At 33.8% G+C, this 16,154-nt stretch overlaps 1 protein-coding gene across 1 annotated transcript in view; it reads left to right on the forward strand.

The window, feature by feature from the left end:
* The window catches only part of ACTR3 (actin related protein 3), a 60,500-nt gene extending 49,949 nt beyond the window's left edge, over positions 1-10,551 (forward strand). The window contains exons 9-12 of the mRNA XM_035008164.1: positions 3,667-3,759; positions 3,962-4,087; positions 7,964-8,047; positions 9,368-10,551. Of these exons, the coding sequence (XP_034864055.1) occupies positions 3,667-3,759; positions 3,962-4,087; positions 7,964-8,047; positions 9,368-9,463 (399 nt within the window). The 3' untranslated portion in view covers positions 9,464-10,551. The remainder of the gene's footprint in view (positions 1-3,666; positions 3,760-3,961; positions 4,088-7,963; positions 8,048-9,367) is intronic.
* Positions 10,552-16,154: the final 5,603 nt, after the last annotated feature.

A 16,154-nucleotide genomic window follows, 5' to 3' on the forward strand; every position in this document is an offset into this window, starting at 1 on the left:
TGTCTTCTGTAGTTTTAGATATCCTCTGTCATTTGGAAAATTCACTCTGTTTTTTGTTTTGGCTAGATGAAAGTGTAGGTATCTAAACTTGGACACTAAACATAAACTGTATGAAAGAGTAAGGATATTTATTTTTTGAATTGCTAAATTCATCACAAATGCTTGAAAGAACTGTTTTTAGATGGAATAGGGTTGGCACTCTGATTTTTTATTTTAAGGGAAATGTAAATTTTTTTGACAAAGCTATTTGGACTGCTTTGTTTACTTGGGTGTATTCTCTGTAAATTTTTCAGAAAAGAGGTTAGATACTCCTCCCTTGATAGCCACTTGCAGTAGTATTAAGACCTGATCAGAGAGCATTTAGAGACAGGACTAATCCTTTTGCTGAAAGTGAAACCAAAAGGCCTAAAAATATTCTTAGTGGGGACCCTAGGTTGAGCATAGTCAAGTATTGAGTAACCTACAACAATTTATTGTTAATTCTTACTCTTTCCCTTTATTAAGTATCCATTGTTTGCTGCTTTACTACATATTCTACTCATTCTCACCTGGGATTCTATATAGCACAATGGCCCATGAGCTTTTTGTGAAGATGTATTTAAATCAGACTTCATTTCTTTCTTTGCAAATCAGAGTATCTGTGGGTTGATTATGAGTATGTGAATATATAAAGCTCGTATAAATTCTTTCCTTTGTATGTTCTTGATTAAAAATTGTTATGAGAAGGGCATAGCACAGGAATGAATGACCCTATTCCTGCCTTTTACTTGCTCATGTTATAGCAGATAAACTGTCTTAAAGGTTAAGGAAAGAATTATGGGAGGGTTAATCTGTTGAGCACACGCGCTCCTGTGTGTGTGTGTGTGTGTTGTTTAGGTAAATATTGAAGGAATATGGCTAACAAAGACAGTGTAGAGAATTTGTAAGTTCTGTATTAATAAGTTGATAAGATACTAAGATATTGTAGAACATATTTTCTGTCATTAATATTTTCTGTTGTTAATGTTCTTTGTCCACATTTTGGGGATTAAATCTCATGACCAGGTCTCAGGTTGAAGTATCATTATGGGATCATAAAAGCATGTTTTGAGAACTTAAGTTTCCTTAGAAATTTCATAGTCTAAAATCTAGAGAATTTCTACAGGTCACAAAATAAAATTTTCAGGATTCCAATTCTTTTGCTCATTCTAGTTAATGGTGGACTGAGCCATTCTCTGCCTCTAAACTAAGCTTGTGTATACATGGCATACAGAGCCAGCCAAGTTGAGTTATATTCTCCCATTTTCACAGAATACAATATGGACAACTTCTGACAGATAGAACAAATAGTCTATAGGTTGCTTTCTCAAGGTTCAGTATGAGCCACATTTCTATACCCACTCTTAGGTATTCATTATCCCAAGGAATTCTATATCCCTGTTAGGGTTTCTTATGTATACTCATCAGCATGCTTCAGAAGGATAGATGTTGGCTGTCATTTTTTTCTCTTACTATGATAACAGAAGTCAGTAGAATCTTTGTTAGGGATATCTTACTTCATCTAAATTAAAATATCTTGTATCATTATGCTTCATCACTTAAGTAACATTAAATCTCTTTTCATTGTATGCCCAGACTCTAAATAACTTCAAACTAATTTTAATAACTGGAAAAAATGGACACATCTAATAGTTACCAGTCAAGTTATAGAATCCGTTTAATGAACAAAGGAACGTTGTTTCTCCCATTAGACAAGCTAATGGGAAAAATGAGAGGCCAAGAGAGGTGGTTGGCAACTCATTTTCTAGACAGTTACTTTAAATTTTATTCATTTGAATAAAATAGACTTGTTTATTTTGACAAATTAGAGCTGAATTTTGACCTTAATACCTAGGAAAAAAGAAAAATCCCATGTAGCATTTCCTTTCTAATTTTAAAGAGTAATATATGGCCACTTACATATATTTTTGCAAATTAGGTCTTTGTTCCAGAATACAAGTTTAATTCTGAGATCTAACATTTCCAAATTATTTATATATATATGTGTGTGTATATATATATATGTATGTATATGTTTGTATAGTTCCTCTTAGGAAATACACAGTATGATTTTGGAGGGTCATAGGCCTGCATGTAAAAATAAATGATGGGGAAGAAAGGAACCCTTCCTTAATCTTACTTCTCCTTGTATAAGACCTGATGTTGTATATAAAATTTTTTAAAGAATTTTTAACCTCATTCTGTTTCCATAATAATTGAAGTTGTCAAACTGCTTTACATCTCAAACCTACCTATCCAGTCTGTTAAAGAATTCTGAAAAGTTTTGTGTAATACGTGTACCTTCCATTCCAAATAAATACATAGTAATATTTTAATATTTATCATATTGAAATCTTATTTTAAGAAGTAAAATATTATAAAAAGAGTATCTTACCTTCCTCAGACCTTTTCCTTTTCTATTTGGTTTCCATCCTTTTTCCTCCTGAGGGCAGTTGCTGTCATAAATTTAGTGTATATCCAGTTCTTATGTTTAACTGTGCATGTATTTACAAAAACATATATTTTTAAAGGATTTACATATTTGGAATAACTCAAGTTTTTATGAAGTTATATTTTTAAAAAATGAGTTTTGCTTTTGAGTGTCAGCTATTTGGAAATAGTTTAACTATGGTGTATCATCATGTGAGTATACAGTTCTCATTATTCATAGTAGATACTCCTATAAAGTTGCTGTGAATGCTGAATTAGTGAATACTGAACCATTGCTCATAGCGGGAAACGGTTCAGTTCTGTGAGCCTTAGATTCCAACACTTTTGTCAACTGAACATGAAACCTTGTTTTATTTGTGTTTCTGTTTAAAGACACACTGTTTAATATATATCGTTGATTTATTAGCATTGATATCACGGCCAACAGCAAAACTGTGACTCATGCCTGAATGCACCTTATCCAAAACTGTATTTTCTCCATGACATATATCACAGCCTTAAGCTTAGGAACAGTAGATGGCACTTTGGCACTACTGTGGTTGGGGACCCTTTTTATTTTATTTTATTTTATATTTATTTTAAGTTTATTTGAGAGGGAAAGAGCAAGCGAGAGCACAATAGCACTGGGAGGGAGAAAGCAGACTCCCGGCTGAGCAGGGAGCTCGACGCAGGGCTTGATCCCAGGACCCTGGGATCATGACCTGAGCTGGAGGTAGATACCCAACCGACTGAGCCACCCAGGTGCCCCGGGGACCCTTTTAAATAGCAAAATCACCTGCAAAAATGTGGAAACTGTGGCACTAAATAGATCATGAAAAGGACACTTACTTACAGCATAAAAGCTGAAATGAATAGACAGCATTTCCTTGTTTGACCTCAACTACAAATGTGTCGGTCAACTCATTTTCAGAGCTCTGCTCATGTGCATGCCTACAGATTTTTACCAGCTCATGCTATATGTGTGGTTTTACATTTTTGCTATTCTGATAGTTATGAAATGGTATATATCATCATTACTGTAATTTGATTTCTTCTGAAATCTCTGATTTCTGTGTCTTTAATTTTGAATTAGAGACCAGAATTTGTTTGTAAAAAGTTCTTTTATTTTTAAACTGAAAACTTTCTTAATTTTGTATTGTGATATGTATTAGTAGTGATCTAATTTCTGTCATATATCCACTTTTACTTACTTTTCAGTTTGCTAATCCAGACTTTACTCAACCTATCTCAGAAGTTGTAGATGAAGTAATTCAGAATTGCCCTATTGATGTCAGACGTCCTCTCTACAAGGTCAGTATTTACAGCAAAATTGTTCAAGGTCTTCTTTTAAAAAACTTCTTTATATTTCTGTCCATTGTTGAGTATTAAATTTAAAAATCCTCTCTTCAAAAGCCTATGATAGTATTTTAATACTATTTCTTATGTCTTTATTTTTCTCTTTCTCTCTAAATAAAAGTCATACTTACTTATTTATTTTTCTCCACTAATATAGAATATTGTCCTCTCTGGAGGTTCAACCATGTTCAGGGACTTTGGACGTCGCTTGCAAAGAGATTTGAAAAGAACTGTAGATGCCAGGCTGAAATTAAGTGAGGAATTGAGTGGTGGCAGATTGAAGGTTGGTTTTCTTAGTTATTAGGGGGAGGGTTGATGGTGCCTTGATTATTGTAATAGGGATGGGAGATGTCAGCCAACTTTTGCTTTTACTTAGGAAAATAAGGATTTCTATCAGACTTTCTAATGGAAGTGGTTAATCATATTGAGATCTTATTTTAAGAAATAAAATACTAACAAAAAGAGTACCTTACCTTCCTCAGACCTTTTCCTTTCTCTCTTTGGTTTCAATTCGTTCTTTTTCCTCCTGAGGGTAGTTGCTGTCATGAATTTAGGTATATCCAGTTCATGTTTTTAACTATGCATGTATTCAGAAAAACATACGTTTTTAAAGGATTTACATATATGTAATCATTCAAGAATATCATATTTATGATATTCTTGGTCATTTGATTCCTCTAGGATATTATCAACATTTCTGGAAAATATTCTTAGTCTGTGTGAGTGACATTATTTCATATGTCTCTCACAGATAACGTATATAGAGAAGAATTCCTTGCATACTCTAGGGATAATATTCCTTAAGGATCCACACAATTTTAAATAGTACTATAGCAGTACAACATAGCTGAGTTGAGAGAGAAGCTGATGTTGTGGGGTCAAGCCTGCTTGCACAGACTCATTCTAGCGTCCCCCACAGCAGCCTCATAGTGTGAAATCGAATTGGTGGTTTAGCAGAAATAACTTTTCTTTTACATGTCCTGGACTTTGGGTTTGCTGTCAAAATCAAAATTAATTTTAAATTCTCAGATATCTGCTTTCTATATTTATGAGACAGTTTTTCAGTAAATATTATGTTTCATCCTTGTTCAATGTAGAATATTGAAGCAAAACATTGATTTAGAGGATACATTGCTTAATAAAAACACGTTTTATTCAGCTTGGAAAATTATCAAGAATTAGGGCTTCATCTGAGACTACTAGTCGTTCAAAATTACTTAAAAGTAAAATACAATCCTCTAGGGTTTGCTGCTGCTTTAGAAATTGCATGACCACTGACTGTTTTCAGCCCCTAAATTTTGATTATCTTAAATTTATCTCTTGGGGAGCAGTAAAAAAGTATGTTTAAGTAGTTGTTTAGTTTGTGGATGGACTCATTATAGACATACGAAATGAAACATGCTGTTTTTGAGTGTAATATTTTAATAAAGTGAAAATTTAACATTTTTAGGCTTGTACATTTAAAAAACAAGAAATGAGGAATTTTTTTTTCCCTCCGTGATATCAGCACTGTACTGACATTAATGATACAGGAGAAACCCAGTTTACTGGAGGACTCTGCCTCCCTTTTTATTTTACTTGATATTCTTACTGATTTTCATATCATTTTAATATATCTGTATCTAAATCTGGCTTTATTGCCTTTCAATCTGTAATTTTTAATGGCAACTCAATAGCTTTTCTTAACAAAAAAATAAGCCATTTTTTATGACATGTAAATATTTTTAAACTTTTTATTTTGAAATAATTTCGTACTTACAGAAAAGATACAAAACCTAAAGGAATTCCTTTATATCGTTCACCTAGATTCTCCAAATGTTAGCATTTTATATTTGCTTTATTCTCTATCTATAAAGATACGTACCTATGCAAATATACACACATGCAAATATTATTCTCTGAACTATTTGAGAGTGAGTTGGAAATATAGTGTCCCATCACCCCTAAATATTTTAGTGCGTATGTCCCAGAACAGGACATTGCAGTTGTCAAAATCACAAAACTAATCTTGATACAATAAAAAATCTAGTTATAGACCTGATTCAGGTTTCACCACTTCCATTATTGTCCTTTATGGCAAAAGGGAGAAAAAAAATACTGGTCTAGAATCCAGTCTAGGACCACATGTTTGAATTAGTTATTATGTCCCTTTAATCTGGAGCAAGTACTCAGTCTTTTTTTTGTATTTCTTTCTTTTTTTTTTTTTAAGAGTTTATTCATTTTGGAGAGAGAGTGAGCAAGAGAATGCACGCAAGTGCTCTTGAGTGGAGAGGGTTAGAGGGGGAGGGAGAGGGAGAAAGAATCTGAAGCAGACTCCACACTGACTGAGCCACCCAGGTGGCCCTTTTTTGTCATTCTTATTTAACCTTATTGCTTTTGAAGAATATAGACCATTTATTTTACAGAATGTTTCTCAGTTTGGGATTGTCTGATACTTCCTCATGATTAGTTAGGTTCAGATTATGTACTTTTGGCAGTAATACCACAGAAATGATGTTGTATCCTTTTTTAGTGGATTGTATCACTAGACACATGGTATAATTTGTCCCAGATGTTAATTTTGATCAGTTGGTTAAAGTTGTGTCTGCTGGGTTTCTCTATAAAGTTATTATTTTTTCTTTATGTGTAATAAGAGTCCTATGGGAAGATACTTTCAGACTATCCTGTTTCTTATCAAACTTTCAACCACTGGTTTTAACATCCATTTTTCTTTCCTAAAATAGTTACCACTGTGTGGTAGTTGCCAACTGGTATTTTGCAAATTCCATCATTCCTTCTATGGTTTTTAGTCTCATTTTACTGTAAGGAAGAATTTTTCTTTCTCATTCATTCAGTAATACCTCTATAAAAACCTGATTTTTCATATTATTCTTTAGACTATATCATCAATATCATTGTGATAAAATAACCTATCATTAATACTATTAATATCTTTAATTTTGATGCTCAAATTTTTTTCAGATTTGGCCAGTGGGAGCCATTAAAGGTGGCTTTTTGTCCTTTTGATGTGGCCCTAGTATTCTTTAGGCTTTTTGCTACTCTTTGACCCAGCAAAATAATTCAGATTCATCTTGTACTTTCTGTTCTTCAATATTAGAATCAACCTTTTTTTTTTTTCCTGAGACACCCTTGTTCCTTTTAGTGGAAAATGCTATTAAGGAACCAAATTTTGGGGATGGGTGGCTCAGTCGGTTAAGTGTCTGCCTTCGGCTCAGGTCATGATCCTCGGGGTCCTGGGATCAAGTCTTGCATCAGGCTCCTTGCTTAATAGGGAGCCTGCTTCTCCCTCTGCCTGCCACTCCCCATGCTTGTGTGTGCTCTCTCTCTCTCTGACAAATAAGATCTTTAAGAAAAAAAAAAGAACCAAATTTTGGACACTAGGTATATTCATTGTTACTGAGGGTCACTGCCTCGGGCCTTCTTGGGAGTCAGAACTAGGATGTACTTGTGTGCATGTATATACACACACATCTGTATCCAGTTTTGTATTTATATAAATTAAGAACTCTTAATTCATAGTGATACTACTAGCTCCAGAATACCAGAAGTTCATTGTAGCCTTCCACTTTTTCATGTTTGTAATGCAGTTCTCTGACAGTGAGAAACTTGGCTTCCATTATCTACAGTGTATTGATGTTTTTGCTCGAACTGGAATACTTATTATAGTGCTTTCAGAATTGTTAATCCATACCACAGTGAGAAGTATACTAACTGGAGTTCAATATTTACTTAGTTTTTATCTTTTTTAAAAAAGATAAGGAGAGGGAGGGAGAGTCCTAAGCAGTCTCTTGACCCTGAGATCATGACCTGAGCTGAAACCCAAGAGTCAGAGGCTTAACCCACTGCGCCACCCAGGCCCCCTTACTTAGTTTTTATCTTAAGACAGAGGGCTAGTCATAATACTGTGTTCATAAATTACTTGGGTTAGTCCCTTTCCCCACTTCAGTGTGGTTGTTACTGTTTTTTTTTTTTTTTTTTTAAATAAAATTAGCTTAATTTGTTTCTGTTGTATTCTGTTTTGCTTTATGTGCATCCTGCCTCTTTTAAAGTTTTATTTACTTTTGAATATACAGTTTTGTGTATATACATTAAAAATTAAATGATACAGAAATTGTTATTTGAATTTACTGTTGAACTGCTCTTACTGTGTCATTTTTAGCCAAAACCTATTGATGTACAAGTCATTACACACCACATGCAGCGATATGCAGTTTGGTTTGGAGGATCCATGCTGGCTTCCACGGTGAGATAAAGCTTACATTTAAAATTTGATTTTTTTTTTCCAGTTAGAAGAAATAGCCAATACATATACAATATAGAATAACAAGGGAAATTTCTTTAAATTTATCTGCAATATATCTGTATATTACATGAGGAAGTTTTAAAATTGGTTACATATATATGTACATAGTATTTTAAAAAGTAGAAGTTATTTGGATTTTATTTTTTGCTTGTTTTTTAGAGTGAAAATTTAGTTTTAAAATTCATCTGTAGGGAAAGTTCTTTTAATCTTGTGATGATACAGATATTAGAAGGTTCATTGTTTTTTCTGTGCAAATATTTAAAAACACTAAGATCACTGCATAGGAAGTATGATGTTCGAAAGTTAGTAGAGGGAATTATTCTAAGGGCCCTTTCCCCAAACCAAAACATCTTAAAACCTCTTTAAAAGGTAATTTAGCATCATTAGCCTATTAAATATCAGTGCTTTATCCTGTAGTACACATAATATTAAATAAAATGAAGAAGCTTTTATCTGAATTATTGAAAATTACATAAACTTGGATTTTTAAAACCATTTAAAAATAAGAGGTAAAAGTTACTTTCTTCCTTAATTTTAGTTATCTTCTGTTTGTGCCATATAATAACCTGGTGAGTTTGTAAGTTTGCCCTTTGAAGAAGTTAACAGAGAGAGAGCCTCTGTCTATACCAGACCTTTAGTGAGGAAAGCAAGTTAATCTAGAAGTTTTTGTATATGACTAAGAGGAGTTTATATTTTATTTTATTTTAAAAATTTTATTTATTTTAGAGAGTGAGAAAGAGAGTGAGTGTTGGGGATGGGGGAGCAGAGGGAGAGGGAGAGAGAATCTGAAGCAGACTCCCCAGCGCTCAGCAGGGAGCCCAACAAGGGCTTGATCCCATGACCCTGAGATCATTGACCTGAGCTTAAAGAGTCGGACACTTAACTGACTGCACTGCTCAGGAGCCCCTTATTTATATTTTAGATTAATGCTGCTTTTTTAGAGTACTGATTTATTGTACAATGTGGGGAAATCTTATCAGAATAGTCTGAGCTTTTGAGAATCAGTCTTCCAGTCCTCAGAATTTCAGAATCATGCTGAGGTAGGGGGATATGTGTTAGGACATGTGTTAAATCCTACTCTTCATTTCTGATAAAGATTTATAGCTGATTTTAAGTCACGGTTTCTAGAATTTTTAAGCTTCATTCAAATATCGAGATGGACTAATAATAAACATTTTAGATTTAACAAATCTATTTTAAAGCATACTGAGAGGGTGGTACATTTTTGACCTTTGTAAAAATGCATGTTTTTATTTTCAGCCCGAGTTCTACCAAGTATGCCACACCAAAAAGGATTATGAAGAAATTGGACCTAGCATTTGTCGTCACAATCCAGTGTTTGGAGTCATGTCGTAAAATTGATTTCATAATTATTGGGGTTAGGGAGGTGGGGAAGAAATAATCTTTCTGATTACCTGTTTTGTCTGGATGGCTGGTTTTGAGGTTTTAAACCTGACTTGAAGTAAGAAGACCAAACATAATTATACAGGAATATTTTAATAAGTATATCAACATGAGAATGTAGAGGAGAGCCAAAATGATTAAGTGTTTTTCTTTAGACTGGATATTTGAATCTTATGTGTAACAAAAAGAAGTGGGTTTTAGTTCTTTCTGTGCCCTGATATTTTGTATATTATTGAATTATCCAAGATTTGATGGGATTTATCGGTATGTAGATAGCTCTATAATGCTTGAGTTGTACACTTCTAAGTGTGCAATGCAAGAGCTTGTTTATATTTCATACTTTTTATACTTTGAGGAAAAAGTCAAAGAAAAACTAGTATTTGAGGAAAAACAAGTGACCAAGTAAAGGATAAATTAAGAAAAAAAAAAAGCCTCATGAGACTTGGCGTACACACACACTCATGGGATTCCAGTTATTACAAATGGCTTCCACCCCCTTGTACCCCACAGTGGTTTTCTTTGCAAGTGCTTTTGGAACTAAGAAGCTAGTATCTTGGATTAACTGATGCCCACTAGTGCTTTCTGATTACTCGAATCCTGTTTCTTGCTTTAAAGAAAAAGTAAAGATAAGACTGTTGGACCAGTACTGCAGTTCTGTAGTGTCATTTCTTATTAAAAATAAATAATTTGATTACCAAAATTGGTATATTTAAAGCCTAACACCATTCTAATAAAGGCACAAATTTCTTTTTAATACTTGTTTCAAGCTCTTTAATCTCTTTATAAGTTAACTAATCTATTTTCTTCAAACCTCTGCGATAGTTCTTTAAAATCACAACAGTTGGTTAGCAAGCTCACTTTTTTATGTGCTCTAAACAAATAATTGTGAAATTTTAATACATTGAGTGCTTTCATTTTGATAACTGGATCTCCATTTGATATTTTCATTTGTATAACTCATTTGCAGTCTGAAAATTTTTTTAGTGCCAGTCCCTGACATATCATGGAAAGTTAATTTTCTTTGCATTTTAAAATATCTGGACCATGAAGAAAAAGTGATGAAAATAAATTAAAACTGAATTACCTTTTCTAATGTTTTTTTTTTTTTTTTTTAGAAGCAGTGTCATTCTACTTTGTGTGTATGTATTTTATATGATTTCTGTTTCTGTTGGAATAGTGGAATTCATTGAAATCTCTATAATGTGTATGGTAGAAAATATCTGTGAACTTGAAATTTTACCAGTTATATTTATAGAAGAATAAAAATAGAAGATGTTTTTTAGGCTTTTTAGAACTTCAGCATTAATTCCAGTGAACACTTGAACTTCATTATCCATGAAAATGCACATAGAATTAGTATATGTCTATCTAAAAGTTAAAGAACAATGAAAGGGTCTTTGTTGTTTGTATTTAATATAAAGGTAGAATTGAGGAGTAAACTTTAGATTTCATTTAGAATGAAGCAGGATACTTAAAATTGTATTAATCATTTCTGTGAAACTTGAGGTTGGGAGTAAAGAGCAAAGTGTATGTCCTCTGGTAGTGGTAGTGTCAGAATCAAAGATCTTTTTTTTTTTTTCCCCTCACTTAAAAAAGTAGTTCATGAACATGTTAAAAAAAAAACAAACAAAAAACAATTCAAACAGTACCAAAGAGTAGTGAAAGTAGGTTTCCTTTTCACTCTATCTTTTCTTATTTTCCCATTACAGTTAGAAATGTCCTTGTGTCCTTGTAATTTTCTGTGAATATAGAAAGAAGTATAGCTCCCTTATTTTAACACGAATTGGAGTTTGCTACATATACTGTTCTTCATTCTGCCTTTTCAAAGATCTTTTGATACAGAACTAAATGGATAAGCATTAAAGATTTCATCCTCTTGGTCCAATAAAGTATTATTAGCATTGCCTTAAATATGTCTTTTCCACCTAGTATTATTGAATAGTAAATGAGTAAGCTCAAAAGACATGTTTACAGAGCCACAGATTACAATCTCATGCATACTTTTTAAAGATGTTAACTGATATAAAAATGTGAAGGTCAAAAATTTTCCTTTAAACTTACATGTATTTAGGGAAACAAGAAGACTCAAACGTTTCCTATATATTTCTTGATAATCCTTTTCCTCTGCCTTTATAGGACTTAGCTATAATATGATAGAAACAGTGCTCTTATTTCTTCACATCTTTCCTATCACTGTATATCGTTTTTCAACTTACAGCACCTTTGGTTGTATATGTATAGATGCTGGCCAAGATGAATTCAAATCTGCAACACTGATTCGATGTCAAGCTACATGAGCGTGGTACATTGGAAAAACACCAAACTGAGACCAGTGATTGAAATTTTTATTCTGGTTCTACAAATTGATGTTAGAACTCCTTCAACTTTAATTTTGTTGTTGTTGTTGTTAAAACATGGAAGATAAATTTGTATAATCTTAGACAAATTCTTTGAACTTTCTGGACCTTAATTTAGTTTACATAGAAGGTGGTGTTATATGGATTGTATGGATTAACAAGGCAGTTTTTATGATTTGTGAGAATTGATTCATTTGTGATAGTAAAGATGTTTTCTGATGTCTCCATTTTAATAGGCAGGGCTTTGATCAATTGGGAAATATTAACGGACAGAAATAAAGTAGATGATGTTTCTCGAACTTGCCTACTCTTCAGTAAGCTGGTTTCCACAACTTAATCTTTACCCCTTAGTAAATGGCATAGACCTTCTTCCGGTCTGCCTTCCTTTTTGATAAAAGATACAGCAGTTATCTGTTCAGGTCCACCAATATAATTTTTTGGTTTGCTTTCAAAGCTACTTGAACAAGTTGAAATAACTGTTCCTGCAGTTATTTGTAGGAATATCTTCAGAAATAATAATATGAAGTATAGGGATAATAGGCTATTATATTATTTATTTACTTTCTCCAGAGAGGTCCTAGAGAATATATCTACAGAAATAGAAACTTTCTTCATTCAGATAACCATAATGGTGGTACCAGGGTACTTTGTAACATTGTTGATGAAATTATTTATAGTGTCAAAGGGTATTTGTGCTATTGTAAAGAGTGTTGTTGTTCTTCTAAATACTGGACTAATCAGTCCGTGATAAAGTCCAGTGTATTTCTGCTTTTCTTACCAGCTCAGCTTTGACTCCTGTGACCTTCTACTCCTTTATCTGGTTCATATCACCATGCCTGAGTACCTCCAATAGCCTTCTGCAGTCTCTGTAGCTGTTAGCACCTAGATTCCCAACTTAGGTTAATGTCACTAAATATATTACCTAAAGTACACAGAAACGAACATACTTAAACTCTGAGTGAAACCTCCTACTCTGTGCCCTAGAGCATATTTCAGTGTAATAGCATGTAGCCTATACTCTTGGCCATGGGCAGATTTGTCAGCAAGAAGTTATGGGGAACTTTTACAGCAAATCCTAAAAATAAGTACTTGGTTTTTAGAGTTAGGCCCATATCACATCTAAGCTGATCTTAAGAATTTTTAAATCTGTAGGAGGGTCTGGAGGCTTGAAAGGATTTCTGCTACTCTTTGTTGATGATTCCTCAATACTGTTCATTCCTCTTCCATAGTATTTGTTTATCAGCATACCAGCACTTTCATGATAATGTGCTTGGTCTTGATAGAATCTTAACAAAAATAAATTAAAATCTGGTTGTCTCTGGTACTTTCTATGCCATAACCCAGTTTAACTGAAGGCACTTGGAACTTGGGAGCTGAATTAAATAACACCTATTTGATTTCAGAATTGTATTAATCTTGCTCCAAGTGAATGCAGCAGCAGTAAAAAAAAAGGGTACAAAAATACAAATGAATGATTTAGCAAAAATGGCAACTGAAAGAAAATGAGAAAATTAAAAATTAGAAAAAAATTGTGTTATTTTGATTTAACAAATGATTGATCTTTACTGTTTTTCAGCATTCTATCACTTTTGGTGACTTTTATACATTACATTAAAACTAAGGTGCTGAATCAAAATGGTTTCACATTTATTCAAACACTACAACTCATTTATACTACCCATGTACTGCATCAGATTTTGGGCCTCCAGTCCCAGAGGCATTTCTTAACCACATACTGTGTTTCAGTCACTGTGTCTGATGATGAATAAAACTTTCTGTCCTGAGCTAGTGTAGTGGTAAATACACAGAGGAGTGAGATTTCAGAGATGTCTTAATAAGCCTAGGGTTTTTCTTCATAAAGATGATGTTGGCTGTGGTGGTGGTTTTGAGGGAAAAAAACTCGGCTAAGTACGATAAAAGTTACAATGTGTGGCTCTTGTTTAAAATTAGTCTTTTATGTGTTCCTGACATTCTTAAAACAATGAGAAATGTTAAATCCAACGATAGTTGAAGAAAGTAATTTCATAGTAGGGATCATTCTTATTCATTTGGTATTTCTAGTGCCTTACATATTACCTGGCACATAGTAGTGGTTCAGTAAATGTGTTTGATAGATGAATGGATGAGTGAATAAAATCCATCTTTCATTGTGAAATTAAAACTTTGAGTAATTTGTGTATATAGTTTTTGGTCCTTTAAAAAATACCCGTATTTATCGAGGAAGTAAAACTGAATTACTACATTTTTCTGTTCCTCTAGTTTTTATCTTAAATAAAAGTGATATTCTGTATAAAACAGTGAAGGATTATTAAGTGATCATAAATTTTCTGAAGTGGGCCTTCAGTAGTTCTTTAGGTTTTGGTAGTTTTTAAGTCTTTGTAGTATAAATGATTGTGCACTCTAAAGCTGAGCATTGTACAATGCTAACTGAAATGCTTTAAAATATTTGGTACCATTCAACAACAATAGTAGAAAACTCTACTAATTTCTAGCTTTGCTTTTTTGTGGACCAGTTTTGATTCTCTCTTATCCAAATCCCATTTTGAGATAATTTAGAGATAATGACTTAAATCAAAACTTCCACCATTTTCTTTTCTTTTTTCTTTATTTGAGAGAGCATGAGAAGGGGAAGGGGCAAAGGGAGAGGGAGAAGCAGGCTCCCCACTGAGCAGGGAACCTGATGCGGAGCTCTATCCCAGGATCCCAAGATCATGACCTGAGCCGAAAGCAGACGCTTAACCAACTGAGCCACCCAGGTGCCCCCAAATTTCCTCCATTTTCAATGCATGAGAATTATTGGTATGGTAGATTGTTCCTCTTTCTTGGAGGCTTATTAGAAAGTTGATATTGGAATTGAGAGTACATTCTTTCTCTTATTAGGAGTACACAGTATCTTCTGCAAACAAATTAAGAATCTACTGTTCAGAGGGTTGTGCAGTAAGAAAATATGAGACTTGTGCTTTGGTGCAGTAATGCTTAGAGATCTCTTGTACCTTTTTGAGATGACCAAAGTACAGAGCAGTTCTATTAGAATAGACTGATTTCTCTTTCCCAAGACGTTGAATGGTGAGTAAGAATTTGGTAGGTGGAGAGTAGGTAGAGAAGATATTTTAGGTATGGAAGAAGCAGCCTGAGTAACAGTGAGTGACTGTGGGCAGGGATGAGTGTGTTATGACTGTAAGCAAGTTGGAAATAGTGGCGGGTTGCATTGGGGATGTCTGCTGTCCTCACGCATGGACTGAAAAACTTAAAAATGGATGCAGTTAAGGTTGAGACCACTCATGCAAACAACTGACATCAGTAATATGGAATTTTCAGTTTGGTCTAGTCCTAATCATATTGTACAGATGAGGGAACACACCAATATTATAAGTGACTTGGCAAAGGCCATATAAGTAGTTAGGGGCAGAATAAGACTCGGTAATGATTTTTTTAATGTTTTATTTATACTGAATAGCATATGGCTTATTAAATAGTTTTCTCAAAATTTACTTGGCAATGACCCATTGAGTTGGGAGAGCTGATACCATTATTGTTGTAGATGCTGCTGATGAGAGGGAGGTATTAAATGACCTTCAATATGTCTACCAAATCATGCGTGATGCCCATAGTTAGCAGGTTAAAGTGCTGAGCTAATAGCAAGAGCCTAAAACTCAGCAAGTCTGTTGGAGACTGAATTGGATGTTATGAGGAAATGATCTCTTTAAAAAAAGAGAAAGAAAAAAGAGACTGCTCTGTATACAGAACAGCCTTTGAAACATTGAACTGTTGTGATCTAGGCCAAGTAGTATATTTGAGCTCTTGCACATTTTGGCCATGTCTCTCCAAAATAGCTAGATTTATGTACCTATTAGCAGATCTCCTACTGAAACTTAAACTTGTCAGTGACATAACTGGATTTTTATGAATTAGAAAGTACCTGAACTGGTTTTAGAGACTGGGAGAGCATCTTTAGGCTACAGATAAAAGTGAACTTTGTGATAATGTTAGGAAATACAATTCTTGGCATGTGGCAAGTGCTCAAATATTTGTTGAATAAAGTTCTGGATAAAAAGCACTTGTGAAAATGGTGTTTCTGATCCTATCACTGTTTTGATAGTAATTAAGAATACTTATGATATAAGTAGGGTGATAATCTATTTTTAAAATAGAGCACATGTTTGGGGCACCTGGGTGGCTTAGTTGGTTGAACATCTGACTCTTGATTTTGGCTTGGGTTATGATCTCAGGGTTGTGGGATGGAGCCACACATCAGGCTCCACACTGGGCAGAGGAGCCTGCTTGGG

The sequence above is a fragment of the Mirounga leonina genome, unplaced genomic scaffold (assembly GCF_011800145.1).
Source record: "Mirounga leonina isolate KUSES-001 unplaced genomic scaffold, KU_Mleo_1.0 Mir_151, whole genome shotgun sequence".
Classification (NCBI taxonomy): domain Eukaryota; kingdom Metazoa; phylum Chordata; class Mammalia; order Carnivora; family Phocidae; genus Mirounga; species Mirounga leonina.